Source organism: Balaenoptera ricei, chromosome 1 (genome assembly GCF_028023285.1).
Source record: "Balaenoptera ricei isolate mBalRic1 chromosome 1, mBalRic1.hap2, whole genome shotgun sequence".
Classification (NCBI taxonomy): Eukaryota; Metazoa; Chordata; class Mammalia; order Artiodactyla; family Balaenopteridae; genus Balaenoptera; species Balaenoptera ricei.
In genome coordinates, this window is record NC_082639.1 from 147,300,743 (window position 1) to 147,317,530 (window position 16,788).

Below are 16,788 nucleotides of genomic sequence, written 5' to 3' on the forward strand. Positions count from 1 at the left end.
GACCTATTATTTCAGCTTTATTGAGGTATAATTGACATAAAATTACAAGACATTTAAAATGTGGTGATTTGATGTACGTGTACATTGTGAAAGGATTCCACCCATCTCGTTAATTAACACATCCATCACCTCACGTATTTATCCTTTTTGGGGGGAGGTAAAAACATTTAAGTTCTCCTCTTTCAGCAAATTTCAGTTATACAATACAGTGTTATCACTACAGTCACCATGTTTTTCGTTAGAACCTCAGACCTTATTCACCTTATAACTGAAACTCTGTACCCTATTACCAACCTCTCCTTATTTCCCCCGAACCACACCCTGGCAACCACTTTTCTGCTCTGTTTCTAGCCTTCAACTTTTTTTTTTTTTTTTTTTTTAGATTTCACATATAAGTGATTCTCTGCAGTATTTGTCTTCTTCTGCCTGGCTTATTTTAGGTTAATTACATTTTAAAAGTATTCCAACCCATGTCCTCAAAAGCTGTAAAATCTTCCTTTACAAATCAGAGTTTTTATTTAAATTGTATAAAAACCATATATGGTTTGCATTTTTCTTATTCGTCATCCATTTTATACACATCAGTGTATACATGTCAATACCAGTCTCCCAATTCATCCCACCACCACCCCCACCCCGCCACTTTCCCCCCTTCGTGTCCATACGTCTGTTCTCTACATCTGTGTCTCAACTTCTGCCCTGCAAACCGGCTCATCTGTACCATTTTTCTAGGTTCCACATACATGCGTTAATATACGATATTTGTTTTGCTCTTTCTGACTTACTTCACTCCGTATGACAGTCTCTAGATCCATCCACATCTCAACAAATGACCCAATTTCGTTCCTTTTTATGGCTGAGTAATATTGCATTGTATATATGTACCACATCTTCTTTATCCATTCGTCTGTCGATGGGCATTTAGGTTGCTTCCATGACCTGGCTATTGTAAATAGTGCTGCAATGAACATTGGGGTGCATGTGTCTTTTTGAATTATGGTTTTCTCTGGGTATATGCCCAGTAGTGGGGTTGCTGGGTCATATGGTAATTCTATTTTTAGTTTTTTAAGGAACCTCCATACTGTTCTCCATAGTGGCTGTATCAATTTACATTCCCACCAACAGTGCAAGAGGGTTCCCTTTTCTCCACACCCTCTCCAGCATTTGTTTTTTGTAGATTTTCAGATGATGCTCATTCTAACTGGTGTGAGGTGATACCTCATTGTAGTTTTGATTTGCATTTCTCTAATAATTAGTGATGTTGAGCAGCTTTTCATGTGCTTCTTGGCCATCGGTATGTCTTCTTTGGAGAAATGTCTATTTAGGTCTTCTGCCCATTTTTGGACTGGGTTGTTTGTTTTTTTAATATTGAGCTGCATGAGCTGTTTATATATTTTGGAGATTAATCCTTTGTCCAATGATTCATTTGCAAGTATTTTCTCCCATTCTGAGGGTTGTCTTTTCATCTTGTTTATGGTTTCCTTTGCTGTGCAAAAGCTTTTAAGTTTCATTAGGTCCCATTTGTTTATTGTTGTTTTTATTTCCATTACTCTAGGAGGTGGATCAAAAAATATCTTGCTGTGATTTATGTCAAAGAGTGTCCTTCCTATGTTTTCCTCTAAGAGTTTTAGAGTGTCCGGTCTCACATTTAGGTCTCTAATCAATTTTGAGTTTATTTTTCTGTATGGTGTTAGGGAGTGTTCTAATTTCATTCTTTTACATGTAGCTGTCCAGTTTTCCCAGCACCACTTATTGAAGAGACTGTCTTTTTCTCCATTGTATATCCTTGCCTCTTTGTCATAGATTAGTTGACCATAGGTGCGTGGGTTTATCTCTGGGCTTTCTATCTTGTTCCATTGATCTATATTTCTGTTTTTGTGCCAGTACCATATTGCCTTGATTAATGTAGCTTTGTAGTATAGTCTGAAGTTACGGAGCCTGATTCCTCCAGCTCTGTTTTTTTCCCTCAAGACTGCTTTTGCTATTTGCGGTATTTTGTGTATCATATAAATTTAGAGATTTTTTGTTCTAGTTCTGTAAAAAATGCCATTGGTAATTTGATAGGAATTGCATTGAATCTGTAGATTGCTTTGGGTAGTATAGTCATTTTCACAATATTGATTCTTCCAATACAAGAACATGGTATACATCTCCATCTGTTGGTATCATCTTTAATTTCTTTCATCAGTGTCTTATAGTTTTCTGTATACAGGTCTTTTGTCTCCCTAGGTAGGTTTATTCCTAGGTATTTTATTCTTTTTGTTGCAATGGTAAATGGGAGTGTTTCCTTAACTTCTCTTTCACATTTTTCATCATTAGTGTATAGGAATGCAAGAGATTTCTGTGCACTAATTTTGTATCCTGCAACTTTACCAAATTCATTGATTACTCTAGTAGTTTTCTGGTGGCATCTTTAGGATTCTCGATGTATAGTATCATGTCATCTGCAAACAGTGACAGTTTTACTTCTTCTTTTCCAATTTGGATTCTTTTTATTTCTTTTTCTTCTCTGATTGCCATGGCTAGGACTTCCAAAACTATGTTGAATAATAGCGGTGAGAGTGGACATCCTTGTCTTGCTCCTGATCTTAGAGGAAATGCTTTCAGTTTTTCACCATTGAGAATGATGTTTGCTGTGGGTTTGTCATATATGGCCTTTATTATGTTGAGGTAGCTTCCCTCTATGCCCACTTTCTGGAGAGTTTTTATCATAAATGGGTGTTAAATTTTGTCAAAAGCTTTTTCTGCATCTATTGAGATGATCATATGGTTTTTCTTCTTCAGTTTGTTAATATGGTGTATCACATTGATTGATTTGCATATATTGAAGAATCCTTGCATCCCTGGGATAAATCCCACTTGATCATGGTGTATGACTCTTTTAATGTATTGTTGGATTTTGTCTACTAGTATTTTGTTGAGGATTTTTGCATCTATATTCATGAGTGATATTGGTCTGTAATTTTCTTTTTTTGTAGTATCTTTGTCTGGTTTTGGTATCAGGGTGATGGTGGCCTCATAAAATGAGTTTGGGAGTGTTCCTTCCTCTGCAATTTTTTGGAAGAGTTTGAGAAGGATAGGTGTTAGCTCGTCTCTAAATGTTTGATAGAATTCACCTGTGAAGCCGTCTGGTCCTGGACGTTTGTTTGTTGGAAGATTTTTAATCACAGTTTCAATTTCATTACTTGTGATTGGTCTGTTCATATTTTCTGTTTCTTCCGGGTTCAGTCTTGGAAGGTTATACCTTTCTAAAAATTTGTCCATTTCTTCCAGGTCGTCCATTTTATTGGCCTAGAGCTGCTTGTAGTAATCTCTTAGGATGCTTTGTATTTCTGCACTGTCTGTTGTAACTTCTCCTTTTTCATTTCTAATTTTATTGATTTGAGTCCTCTCCCTCTTTTTCTTGATGAGTTTGGCTAATGGTTTATCAATTTTGTTTACCTTCTGAAAGAACCAGCTTTTAGTTTTATTGATCTTTGCTATTGTTTTCTTTGTTTCTATTTCATTTATTTCTGCTCTGATCTTTATGATTTCTTTCCTTCTGCTAACTTTGGGTTTTGTTTGTTCTTCTTTCTCTAGTTCCTTTAGGTGTAAGGTTAGATTGTTTATTTGAGATTTTTCTTGTTTCTTGCGGTCAGCTTGTATAGCTATAAACTTCCCTCTTAGAACTGCTTTTGCTGCATCTCATAGGTTTTGGATCATTGTGTTTTCATTGTCATTTGTCTCTAGGTATTTTTCTATTTCCTCTTTGATTTCTTCAGTGATCTCTTGGTTATTTAGTAACGTATTATTTAGTCTCCATGTGTTTGTGTTTTTTACGGTTTTTTCCCTGTAATTCATTTCTAATCTCATAGCGTTGTGGTCAGAAAAGACGCTGGATATGATTTCAGTTTTCTTAAATTTACTGAGGCTTGATTTGTGACCCAAGATGTGATCTATCCTGGAGAATGTTCCGTGCGCACTTGAGAAGAAAGTGTAATCTGCTGTTTATGGATGGAATATCCTATAAATATCAATTAAATCTATCCGGTCTATCGTGTCATTTAAAGTTTCTGTTTCCTTATTTATTTTCATTTTGGATGATCTGTCCATTGGTGTAAGTGAGGTGTTAAAGTCCCCCACTATTACTGTGTTACTGTCGATTTCCTATTTTATAGCTGTTAGCAGTTGCCTTATGTATTTAGGTGCCCCTATGTTGGGTGCATATATATTTATAATTGTTATATCTTTTTCCTGGATTGATCCCTTGATCATTATGTAGTGTCCTTCCTTGTCTCTTGTAACATTCCTTATTTTAAAGTCTATTGAATCTGATATAAGTATTGCTACTCCAGCTTTCTTTTGATTTCCATTTGCATGGAATATCTTTTTCCATCCCCTCACTTTCAGTCTGTATGTGTCCCTAGGTCTGAAGTGGGTCTCTTGTAGACAGCATATATATGGGTCTTGTTTTTGTATCCATTCAGCCAGTCTATGTCTTTTGGTTGGGGCATTTAATCCATTCACGTTTAAGGTAATTATTGATATGTATGTTCCTATGACCATTTTCTTAATTGTTTTGGGTTTGTTTTTGTAGGTCCTCTTCTTCTCTTGTGTTTCCCACTTAGAGAATTTTCTTTAGCATTTGTTGTAGAGCTGGCTTGGTGGTGCTGAATTCTCTTAGCTTTTGCTTGTCTGTAAAGCTTTAGATTTCTCCATCGAATCTGAATGAGATCCTTGCTGGGTAGAGTAATCTTGGTTGTAGGTTCTTCCCTTTCATCACTTTAAGTATATCATGCCACTCCCTTCTGGCTTGTAGAGTTTCTGTTGAGAAATCAGCTGTTAACCTTATGGGAGTTCCCTTCTATGTTATTTGTCGTTTTTCCCTTGCTGCTTTCAATAATATTTCTTTGTCTTTAATTTTTGCCAATTTGATTACCATGTGTCTCGGCGTGTTTCTCCTTGGGTTTATCCTGTATGAGAATCGCTGTGCTTCCTGGACTTGAGTGGCTATTTCCTTTCCCATGTTAGGGAAGTTTTCAACTATAATCTCTTCAAATATTTTCTCTGGTCCTTTCTCTCTCTCTTCTCCTTCTGGGACCCCTATAATGCGAATGTTGTTGTGTTTAATGTTATCCCAGAGGTCTCTTAGGCTGTCTTCATTTCTTTTCATCCTTTTTTCTTTATTCTGTTCCACAGCAGTGAATTCCACCATTCTGTCTTCCAGGTCACTTATCTGTTCTTCTGCTTCAGTTATTCTGCTATTGATTCCTTCTAGTGTAGTTTTCATTTCAGTTATTATATTGTTCATCTCTATTTATTTGTTCTTTAATTCTTCTAGGTCTTTGTTAAACATTTCCTGCATCTTCTCAATCTTTACCTCCATTCTTTTTCTGAGGTCTTGGATCATCTTCACTATCATTATTCTGAATCCTTTTGCTGGAAGGTTGCCTATCTCCACTTCATTTAGTTGTTTTTCTGGGGTTTTATCTTGTTCCTTCCTGTGGTACATAGTCTTGTGCCTTTTCATCTTGTCTATCTTTCTGTGAATGTGGTTTTTGTTCCACAGGCTGCAGGACTGTAGTTCTTCTTGCTTCTGCTGTCTGCCCTCTGGTGGATGAGGCTATCTAAGAAGCTTGTGCAAGTTTCCTGATGGGAGGGACTGGTGGTGGGTAGAGCTGACTGTTGCTCTACTGAGAGCTCAGTAAAACTTTAATCCTCTTGAGTGCTGATGGGTGGGGCTGGGTTCACTCCCTGTTGGTTGTTTGGCCAGATGCGACCCAACACTGGAGCCTACCTGGGCTCTTTGGTGGGGTTAATGGCTGTCTCTGGGAGGGCTCACGCCAAGAAGTACTTCCCAGAACTTATGCTGCCAGTGTCCTTGTCCCCACTGTGAGCCACAGCCACCCCCGCCTCTGCAGGAGACCCTCCAACACTAGCAGGTAGGTCTGGTTCAGTCTCCCCTGGGGTCACTGCTCCTTCCCCTGGGTCCCGATGCGCACACTACTTTGTGTGTGTCCTTCAATAGTGGAGTCTCTGTTACCCCCAGTCCTGTCGAAGTCCTGCAATCAAATCCCACTAGCCTTCAAAGTCTGATTCTCTAGGAATTCCTCCTCCCATTGCCAGACCCCCAGGTTGGGAAGCCTGACGTGGGGCTCAGAACCTTCACTCCAGTGGGTGGACTTCTATGTTATAAGTGTTCTCCAGTCTGTAAGTCACCCACCCAGCAGTTAAGGATTTGATTTTACTGTGATTGCACCCCTCCTACTGTCTCATTGTGGCTTCTCCTTTGTCTTTGGAGGTGGGGTATGTTTTTTGGTGAGTTCCAGTGTCTTCCTGTTGATGATTGTCCAACAGCTAGTTGTGATTCTGGTGTTCTCACAAGAGGGAGTGAGAGCAAGTCCTTCTACCCTGCCATCTTGGTTCAGGCTCTATATGATGGCTTGCATTTTATACTACACAAAATTTAACCAGTAAACAGCTACATTACCAAATATTTTATTTCCTGAGCATATCTAAACTAAAAAATATAGTCATGTTTACCTGGTGGACAAAATACCAAGTTATCAGATGTTGCTACTTATGAAAAAAACAGACATATCCCAGGTCTCAGATGACCTCCAATGAATGGTACAGGTTTGCTTCACTTTAGATCATGCAAACGTATCACAAGAGTAACTTGACTTAATAGTAATGTGCTTTAATTGACCAAAAGATGAAAAATTCTTTTAAAAAGTAATGTTGAAAAGACAACATGGTAATGTATAACTGAAACAGAAGTCAAGGACTAGGTGTCAGGACAACTGGTCCTCTACCACTGACTAGTTGGGATCTTGAGCAAGTAAGTTACTATCTGAGCCTTATCATAAATAAACTCTGAGGAGATAGAGTAGGCTGTTACTAAGATATCTTCCAAATTTAGATTTTTATGAACAGTAAAAAAGGGTCAGAAAGGGGAAAATGATCACTTCCTAAGAAAAAATGACATATTCATATACGTCACATATTTATAATGTGTCGAGTATTACCTGTGTGAGTCACAGAGCACACACTAAACTCAAAGAGAGACTAATCTCCAAGCAGAGAAAATCCTTTTAAAAATGTTTGTTTGGGACAGTTTATGAAAACTAGAAATTGGTATCTAGTTATTTATTAAACAGTAATTAGCAAACATTTTTGTTTACAATGCATAGAGGTTTTAATGCATTGAAACAAACGTACACTATGAAATACCTTTTGTAAGTAAAAGCATTCAAATAGATGTTTACAAAAATTGTATTTGTTTATCTATGTCCAGTCAAACATTATTCATTTCCAGTAAAGTGTCCAAAAGAGCCCAAGCACTGTTAGCATTTTCTAATTCATAGATATGCGTGTGTATATAAATATAAGTATGTGCCATAAATTCAGAAATATGTTTTCATATATTACAAAAGAAAATTCATTGAATATTTTCAGTTAAAATTTATTGATGCCCACATCAGACACTTAGTCCCTCAAGTAATAAACTTGTTTCATAAATGGTAATGGGTGTTCAAATAAACACACCAAAAAGGATTTGCTCTAGCTAATTTGAATCATACGGCCCTTTTCTGGCTTTTTTTTTTTTTTTTTGACTTCATTTATTTATTTATTTTTTGGCTGCTGAGCGGGGGCTTTCTCTAGTTGTGGCGAGTGGGGGCTACTCTTCGTTGCGGTGCGTGGGCTTCTCATTGTGGTGGTTTCTCTTGTTGTGGAGCATGGGCTCTAGGCACGCAGGCTTCAGTAGCTGTGGCATGCAGGCTTCACCAGTCATGGCACATGGGATTAGTTGCTCCGCGGCATGTGGAATCTTCCTGGACCAGGGCTCGAACCCGTGTCCCCTGCATTGGCAGGCAGATTCTTAACCACTGTGCCACCAGGGAAGTCCGACACTTTTCTGTTTTAAAATTCAGTTTAGGGGCTTCCCTGGTGGCGCAATGGTTAAGATTCTGCCTGTCAGTTCAGGAGACACGGGTTCCAGCCCTGGTCCGGGAAGATCTCACATGCCGCAGAGCAACTACGCCCGTGTGCCACAACTACTCAGCCTGAGCTCTAGAGCCCATGTGCCACAACTACTGAAGCCCGCACGCCTAGAATCCGTGCTCCGCAACAAGAGAAGCCACCAAAATGAGAAGCCTGCACACCGCAACAAAGAGTAGCCCCACTCACTGCAACCAGAGAAAAGCCCGTGTGCAGCAATGAAGACCCAATGCAGCCAAAAATAAAATAAATAAATAAAATTCTATTTAATTCAGCAGCATTAATTGAACACCTAAAACGTGTAAGTGTCAAACTCCAATCTAATAAAGGCATTTGATTTGACATGGGATTTCTGGGATAAGAGCTCAAGGCATACAACCCTGACAGCAACCAATTCCAAAGTTTAACCATCTATTATAGCTCCACATTCAGCCTAACTCACTCCATCACATGCACCCTTGAATAACATAAATGTCATAGGTGATTGAACTAGTCCAAGTTAAAGCAGAAGTTTGCAAAGTGTCTTTACATGATTGTGTTCTCTTCATCAAGAAAGATGTGGGTTTTTTTATAGTATCTTTTCCAATGCACGTGCCCTTATGCTTCCCAGATGTTCTACTGTGCCCTATTTCTTAGTGTTCATGATGATGGGAACCACTGGGGTTTGCTTAGTGGCAGTCCTGACTGTCCTTCAAGCTAGCAGAGTACTGCTGAACAAAACTTTGCCATCATTCCACCTTCATTCCAGAATCACCTTCTTCTGGTGATGGATGCCTGACATGTGACTCCTTTATTCCTCAAATCCTTTACGCTTTGTATTGACAATTCTTTCCCTTACTCATGCCAGTGTGTTTATGAATTAGCCCAAACCACAGTTATACTTGTCATCTCTAAAATCACACTTAAATTCTGAAATCAGCTTTACTTTAGTACTAAGTTATTAATTCATTAGTGTCTTCGAACCATTTTATGAAACACAAGATATCTGTCTGAGCACTACAGAGGGACACAAAAGATGATACAAGATTCCCCTTCAGGAATTTGCAATAGAGTTGGAGAAACAGGACAACTAGACATGAAAATGAATAATGTAAGGCAGACTGTCGTGAGCATCCAATCAGTGGAACAGATAATAGGCACTAGTGAAGTTATCCCTGTGGCCTTCATGGCAGGGGTCAGACTGAGGCTTGTTCTTAAGGAAATAAGAGAGAATTCGAATAGGTGAGGAGTGGGTGTTTCAGGTGTATGAGAAGGCCAAAAATGTCTAGGTAAAACTTTCATTAAAAGCAGGTGGGTGGGGTAGGGTAGCAAGGTTGGGGGAGAGGAGGCTTGTACTTGAGAAGAGTAGGAAATCAGGCACACAATAGCCAGTCTCTTTGGAATTTTCATCTTTTTGAAAATGGCAGTGCCATTGAAGGATTTTAATCAAAAATTGTGTTTAAATATGATTTATCTGACTGTTACACATGGAAGGAGGTGGCAGTAATTGGGAAAAGTAAGATCAACTAAAAGCCTCTGGGAATGTTTTTTAGGAGTCCCAAAACAGATTGGTAGCAATGAACTTGAAATAAAATACAGAAGAGACACTGGCATTTGAGTATTATCTCTATGGAGAGGGTTAGTCAGAGACCCTGATTTACTGAATTTCACACAGACTTTGTATTCCTAGTGAACATGTTGTTTAAACATTCAACAGTAAAATCATAGGCCCATGTAGTGAGTGAAGTTAGTATTTAACACCAACCTATTTTACATTAATGCTTACAGATTTTGGATACAAACATCTTTAATCCACTTCAACGCACATGCCCCATGCTTCTCCCACATGGGCATATTTGCAACTATACATGAGGATGGAGGGTGGACATATTTATAGAGCCTGTACCAGGTGCCAGGCCCTCAGCCAACTGCATGACCACAGACAGGTTGCTGACTTCTCATCTGTCTCTGCTCCAGACTGTGCTCCTGCCCTCCAGCCTTGTCCAGGCATCCGTCTCTGAGACTCCCTCACCTGGATGTCCCTAGACTTCTCCAGCTCAACATCTGCAACACTGAACACGTCGTTTCCTTTCCCTGGAGGCTGCTCCTCTTCACACAAGGTTCCCATCTCAAAGAACGGCAGAAACCTGGGCCTCTTCCTTGGGTTCTCCCACTGCCTCACTCCACACATGATCTATCCTTAAGTTCTGTTGATTCTACTTCCTGGATATCTCTCTTATTTAGCCACCTCTTGCCATTTCCATCGTCACCTCTTTGGTGCAAGCTACCACCATCTGTTGCCTGCCAAAGCTTCCTAAGTTGGCCTCCTGGCATCCCAGCGGCTACCCTCCCATCCACTGCCCACACAGCAGCCAGTACGTGTGACCTTTCTAAAATGAAAATATGTTTGAGTTGCTTATCTGCTTAAAAGCCTTTAATGGTTTCCTATTGATGCTGGAATAAAGTGCAACCCCCCTCATGCTCCACAAAGCCCTTTATAGTCTGGCTCCTGCCCATCTCTCCATGCTTGCTTGGCATCTCTCTCCCCTCTAAGCACCAGCCACATGAAATTCGTTCAGTTCCTCTAACAGTCCATGCTCTGACTCTCTTCCTGGCCCCAACATATCCTATTTTTCCTGCCAGGAACACTTTTTCCCCTTCCTGAAAATTCTCATGCCAAGGAATGATTATCCTGAGCTGGAAGGACAGATTCACATTGATAATGATCATTATTCCGCATTGCATGTATACAGTCTTCTATATGTGTTAATAGTTTTAGCTATATCCCTGTAACTACAAGAACCATATTTTGCAAACTACAATTCTGAATAGGACTGAATTTTGGACAATAGGACTGTCTTAGAACATTTTGGCTTTAGATAAGTCCCATTTTTTGTAGAAGTGGACATTTAGAACCCTGGACTTCTCCCATCAGGGACAGGACAGGGGGCTGCAGTAAGATTCCAAAAGGACAGAGGACAGCAGCTGCTCTAGGTACATGGCACTTGATGGGGTTGAGGGCAGGCTACCCCAAGTCGTGCTACTCCAGCATGAGGATTATTTTGAGCTGAAAACAATCAAAGCCCAAAAGACTCAGGAAGAGCCTCTGAACTACCCCTTTACTGCCTAAAAGAATTTAAGGTAGGAGGACTGTCCCAGGAAGAAGCTATCACCATAGATAACTGTAATAAAGTATTGAAATTAGGACTGGTAGACAAGGAGAAGCCTAGCAAAGCTGTTTGATCAAAGGCTTCTCTGTGTCCCACTGTCTCTGGATGGCCCAGCAAACATTAACTCTTTCTGTCTTCCTGTGAATTATCTTACTTTCCCTCAAGGAAAAATAAGCCTCAGACTCCCAGCTCCTTCTCCTTGGTCCAGAATATATATAAACCTCACCGTGCCTTGCTGTCTTTGAAATTCTTCATACTTAAGTGAATTCCCCATCTGCATGTAATAAATTTGATTTTTCTCCTGTTAACCTGCCTTGTGTCATTTTAATTGCCAGCCAAAAGAACCAAGGGGGGGAAGGGGAAATTCCCCCTCTCCTGCACACAATGGGCTTGATATTTAGTCCAGTGTGTTGCTAAAGATTAATCTTGTGGAGTTTTCTTATGCCTGCTCAGTGAAGGGGTGCCAAAAGCAACACACACACACACACACACACACACACACACACCCCTCTATGCCCCTTATGAGTGTAAATCATCTTTGAGGCACCCAGAGGAAGATCTGTCACTTGAAGGAAGGAGGAGCAGAGAGCCCTCTACTTGCCCTTACCTACCTCAGGATATAGCCTTATTGTCCAAGAGCAGGGTGTAACTAAGCCCTTTGTCAGGGTTAAATAGGAAAAAACCTATTCCATAAGGAGGAACAGGAGAAGCGGTTCCAGCTTCAGAATGAATGGACATGGGATACCTAGACCGATTTGAACCCAGAACTCCCGGGGCAAGTGGCCTGGGCTGTGTGGTGGGATTTGAGCACCTGGGAACCCCAAGTAACAGAAATCGTTGGCAGAACTTACCATGAAGGCAACGAGATGATCTTCCCTGAAAGATCCCTTAAGGGCATTATGCTAAGTGAAATAAGTCAGACAGAGAAAAACAAATACTGTACGATCTCACTTATACGTGGAATCGTAAAAAAACGGACTCACAGAAACAGAGAACAGATTGGTCGTTGCCAGAGGAGGTGGGGGGAGGATGGGTTAAAGGGGTCAAACTTCCAGTTATAGGATAAATTAAGTCACAGGTTGTAATGTACAGCATGGTGACTATCGTTAACAATACTGTACTGTATATGAAAAGTTGCTAAGAGAGTAGAGCTTAAAAGATCTCATCGTAAGAAAAAACTTTTGTTAACTACGTGAGGTGATAGGTTAACTAAACTTATTGTGCTCATCACTTTGCAATGATCATACATTAAATCATGTTGTACACCTTAAACTAATACAATGTTATACGTCAATGATATCTTAATAAAAGTGGGGAAAAAAGATCCTGAGGACTTGTGAATGGACAGATCAATAGCGGCCCAGCATCAGCTGCTAGAATATCTTGGACCTAGTTGTCAACGGCGGCGCATGCTGGCCTGAGAGCCAATGGGGCAATGACAAAGGCATACAGCCCTGGCTCTGGTCGCCTGGGGATGGAAGTCAGCAGCCTCTCCAAAGCCCCCCTCAGGGTTTCTGGCCCTTATCACAGCGTTAATTTTACACCTATTTCTAAACTCTTCTGGTTATTATGGAAACAATCATGGTTAACTGGGAGTTTGTGAAACCTCTTACTGGTTTAGTCAAGATTCCACAATGAATAACAGGCAGAGATTGAAACCAAAAAAAAAAAAACGTGACACAGTAAAGATGGGTGGTAGATTGTGCCGTCAAAAACAAAGAAATAGAGGCGAGAAAGGAGAGACCCATGAGCTCATTGGCCCATGACAGTCAAAGACAGTTCCCTACAATGTTTTGATGGTCTCTGGTTCTGACTGTAGCCACTGGAAGCTATGCCAAATCACGTTAAGTCTGCACAAAGTGAGGTTTCTGGACAGAGGAACGTGACACAGAACCAGGGCAATGTGACTATACCCCATTATCTCAGTGCCTTTGATAACATACTGGAGAGCAGAGTGGGGTTTTGAATCGACTGAAATCTTCCATAAATGGACTCTAAATGCAGGCTACATAACTTCCAAAAACTCCCTAGAGAAATTCCTATTATGTACACGGAAGGGGGAATGAAGCCAGTCCCATCTGGCTGGGTGGAGAACATTCTCTGCTTAGCGAAACTTCATGGTTCTTGTGTTTAGTGCCAAATGCATGTTCATACTAGACCAAGGCCCTGCCCACAGAGGTGTAAGTGTATGAGTTAGATGGTGCAGGCAGTGCTGGGGAATTCTTTGTCTCTAAAACATCAAAACCACAAGGCAAGGTATTAATAAGGTTATCATTTTTATAAAGTCCCTAATGAGTTATGAGCCAATATTATGATGAACGTTGGTCAGGGTTGCTAGAGCAAAATAGAGTGACATTATCTTTTTCCATTAGCCTTCTATCATTACACAAGCTAAAATCAAGAACAGACTGAGATGCATCACTAGTGACTTTTGCTCAGTGGCACCGACACTCTCAGGGAAACCTCAGAACTTTAAAGTAAATGCACAATGAAATTATTAGGAAATACAGTAAAGGCACAGATGGATGAGATGACTCAACTCAAATGTCACCTGCCCAGAAAGGCCTCCCCTGACAAGCCTTCTCCCTTCTTCCCTACGTAGTAACCTCTAGTTACTCTGTAACACATAGCTTTGATAACTATCAAGTTATCTTGTGAATTTGTACGTGTGTTTGCCCCTCTTTCCTGTTAAATGTAGACCCCAAAGAGGGGAACTTTGCATGGCTCATTACTCCGTTCCTAATACCTTTATAGGTTGGCACAGAGTAAGTCCTCAATAACGTTTGACTGGTTACCTTTCCAACTGCCAAATGACAAAGACCTCAATTATCTGTACCTGAAGGTTTTGCGGAGTCCAGAAAAACCAGCATTCACATCAATTTATCAAAAACATCACGTACTGGAATGAGAAATCTTTTTTATTATGGACCCAATAGTAATTAAATCGGTACGTAGAGGCAACATGGTCTGAAGCAATGCAACTCCAAGTGTGGTCCATGGGCTAACAGCATCAGCATCCCTTGGCAGTTTGTTAGAAAACCAAAATCAGGGCCCCAGTATCAGTATATCTGAAGGTGGATCCAAAAAAAAAAAAATCTGTTTAGCAAGTTTTCCAGGCGATTCTTATGTACCCTAAAGTTTTGAGTAACTTCTTCAGAAATCAAGGTGAAAATAAACAAGAAATGTCATAAGGACTAGGATTTTGCCAGGGACAATTGGTACATTCTTGCTGTCACTGAGATCTTTAAAAATCAGTAAAAAGGAAGAGGAGGAATTATACTCAAAATTATATGCATGAATATGGTGCTCTGTCTACATGTGCCATCACATACCTACTCCACGTCCTGTTGCGCTGAGGCTTCCCTGCCCTGACTAAACAACCAGCAAGCTGGCCACGCTCTTTGTGTACAAAACCCTCACTTCGTTCGATTTCCCTCTCCTTCCAGAGGCAGCACCATCCGTGGCTCTTTCTAGGAATCATTCTAACAGATGACTGACCAGACCAACTGAGAAAAGGCAGCCTAACTGGGGACCAGAGGGCAGCCGTGCCATACCATGATTTAGATGTCTGATGCAGTCACTCAGGAGGGCACTGAACTTCTTCTGGTCAGCGGCATCCTGGAAGCAGAAGTAGCCATGTCTGAGGAATGGCTGCCACAGGTACACCGGGAATTCCTTGGGCAGGACCACAAAGGGCTGCGTGTTCTCCTTCTCACTGGACGCTGAAGAAACATGGAAAACGCAAAGATGTTTTAAAACGTGTATCTCTCATTTAAAAGATTTATTTCAGGCTGTGAAGGTTTATTTCCGGCTGGCGGGCAGCCAGTGCGATGGAAAGGTGGTGTGAGATGTCTTCACAGGGTGGGGGAAAAGAAGAGTTCAGCTTCACCTGTCTCACTCCAGCAGGTGGCCTCACCTCCTATCCACAGGGACAACCAAGGCCATCAGACATAATCTATCTCAATTTCCTCACCAGGAATGAGCCACAAACAGAGCTCACTCCTCCCTACCGGTCCTCGGTCCTCGGCAGTTGACGCGTCTACCTGTCAGGCACTCACCCTACTCTCCCCCAGGCTCCCATTCCACCAGGTCTGCTCTCTGCCTTGCACTCTCTCCCGCCTCCTTGTCACTGCTACACTAGCATTTGCTGCTTTGATGCCATCAACCCCTATTCTCACCCTAGTCTTGTTCCTGCCCCACCAGTCCCAAAACCAAATTGCCTGTTACTAATGTCATCCTGACTGCCGGCCTATGGCTTCTTCATTACCCACCCTCTCAACCCGATTGGAAACATCTGTTGCTGTCAATTACCCCTTCTTTTGAAAACATTCTCTTGACTTCCAGGGGCACCTCTCTCCTCGTGTCCTTCATGCTTTTTAAAAATTGTTTCCCCTTTTCAGCTTTATTGGTTCCTCTGCCCCTTCTCCCCATCTCCCTCTTTAAGTGTCGGTATTTACCCTGTTCTGTGCTGGTTTCTGCTCCCTTCTCACCTCTACTCTCCTGAGGTGTCATCATTCTTCCCGTGACTTTGCATATTGCTTCTGCAATTCATATTTCCTTTTCCTCCTTCCTTTCCACCATGCTTTTGCATGGAAAACTCTCATTCGTCCTTCAAAAGTCAGTTCAAAAGCCACCTCCTCTGGGGTGCCTTTGTTGGCAGCACCCTCTGCCACCAGAGACAGAGCTGGGTGCTCCCTACCTTGTTCTCCCAAAATAATGTAATGATCTGTTTTCGTGTCTGGTACCCACACTCAGAGTGAGAGACGTAAAGTGAGATAAGCCTCCCCAGCCAAATAATTTTCCCTGGGAAGCAGAACCACTGCCCCGGAGCTCCTAGAGGATGGAGGCTTCACCTTACTTATCTTTGTATGCTCAGCCCATAGCAGAGCCATGGGACCTAGTAGATGTTCTACTACGGTTTGCTGAATGAATAAACGTGCTGTGTTGTCCTAGGAAATTTTAAAAGCCTTAAACAATGGGACTTTCACCTCTTCCCTCAAAATCAATTCCAAGAAACTCATGTTAACCCATTATCATTCAGATCCCCTGTCTAAACTTGATTCCCCTCCGTGCATTCCAATTCTATGATATTGCACTCGGTTAAATGAGCCCCAGCTTATTTCCAGAGTCACGGAAAACAAGCAGAAGAAAAAATGAGTTCTGTGCCCTCAGCCTACATAATGGGCATAATCTCAAGGAAAGCAAGGGAAGAGGGACCCAGTAAGAGGCAACTGAAAGCACCGGGCATACCAAGAAATGACTCATAACCATAAGGAAGGCTCCAGAACTGAGTCTTGCTACGGGCAAATGAATAAATCAAGATCGGCTTCGATAAAGAATAGATTTCCTGGGGCATACACTGGAATTCTGTTTCTGAAGGTAACAGAGTCAAATGCACTGGGAGCACAAACTTTGGCCCACCAGTCCCTAGCAAAATGCCTGGCACGTCATAACATAAGAATGAATCAACACATGAATGACAACAAATGAATAAATGATTGAATGCTGTAGTAGAGACCTCTTAGTTGTAACACATCTCTATTCTCTCCTCTTTCTCAGTAATAAAACCCCTGATTTTTTAGTTGAGCAAGTGCCTGCATACAATAAAGACTACATTTCCAGCCTCCATTGCAGTTTGGTGTGTCACAGCCACTAAGTT

General features: G+C 41.2%; 1 protein-coding gene across 1 annotated transcript in view; it reads right to left on the reverse strand.

Moving 5' to 3' along the window:
* NIBAN1 (niban apoptosis regulator 1) overlaps positions 1 to 16,788 on the reverse strand; it is a 160,976-nt gene that overhangs the window by 62,863 nt on the left and 81,325 nt on the right. Inside the window, exon 5 of the mRNA XM_059937800.1 lies at positions 14,684 to 14,851. Coding sequence (XP_059793783.1) covers positions 14,684 to 14,851 — 168 coding nt within the window. The remainder of the gene's footprint in view (positions 1 to 14,683; positions 14,852 to 16,788) is intronic.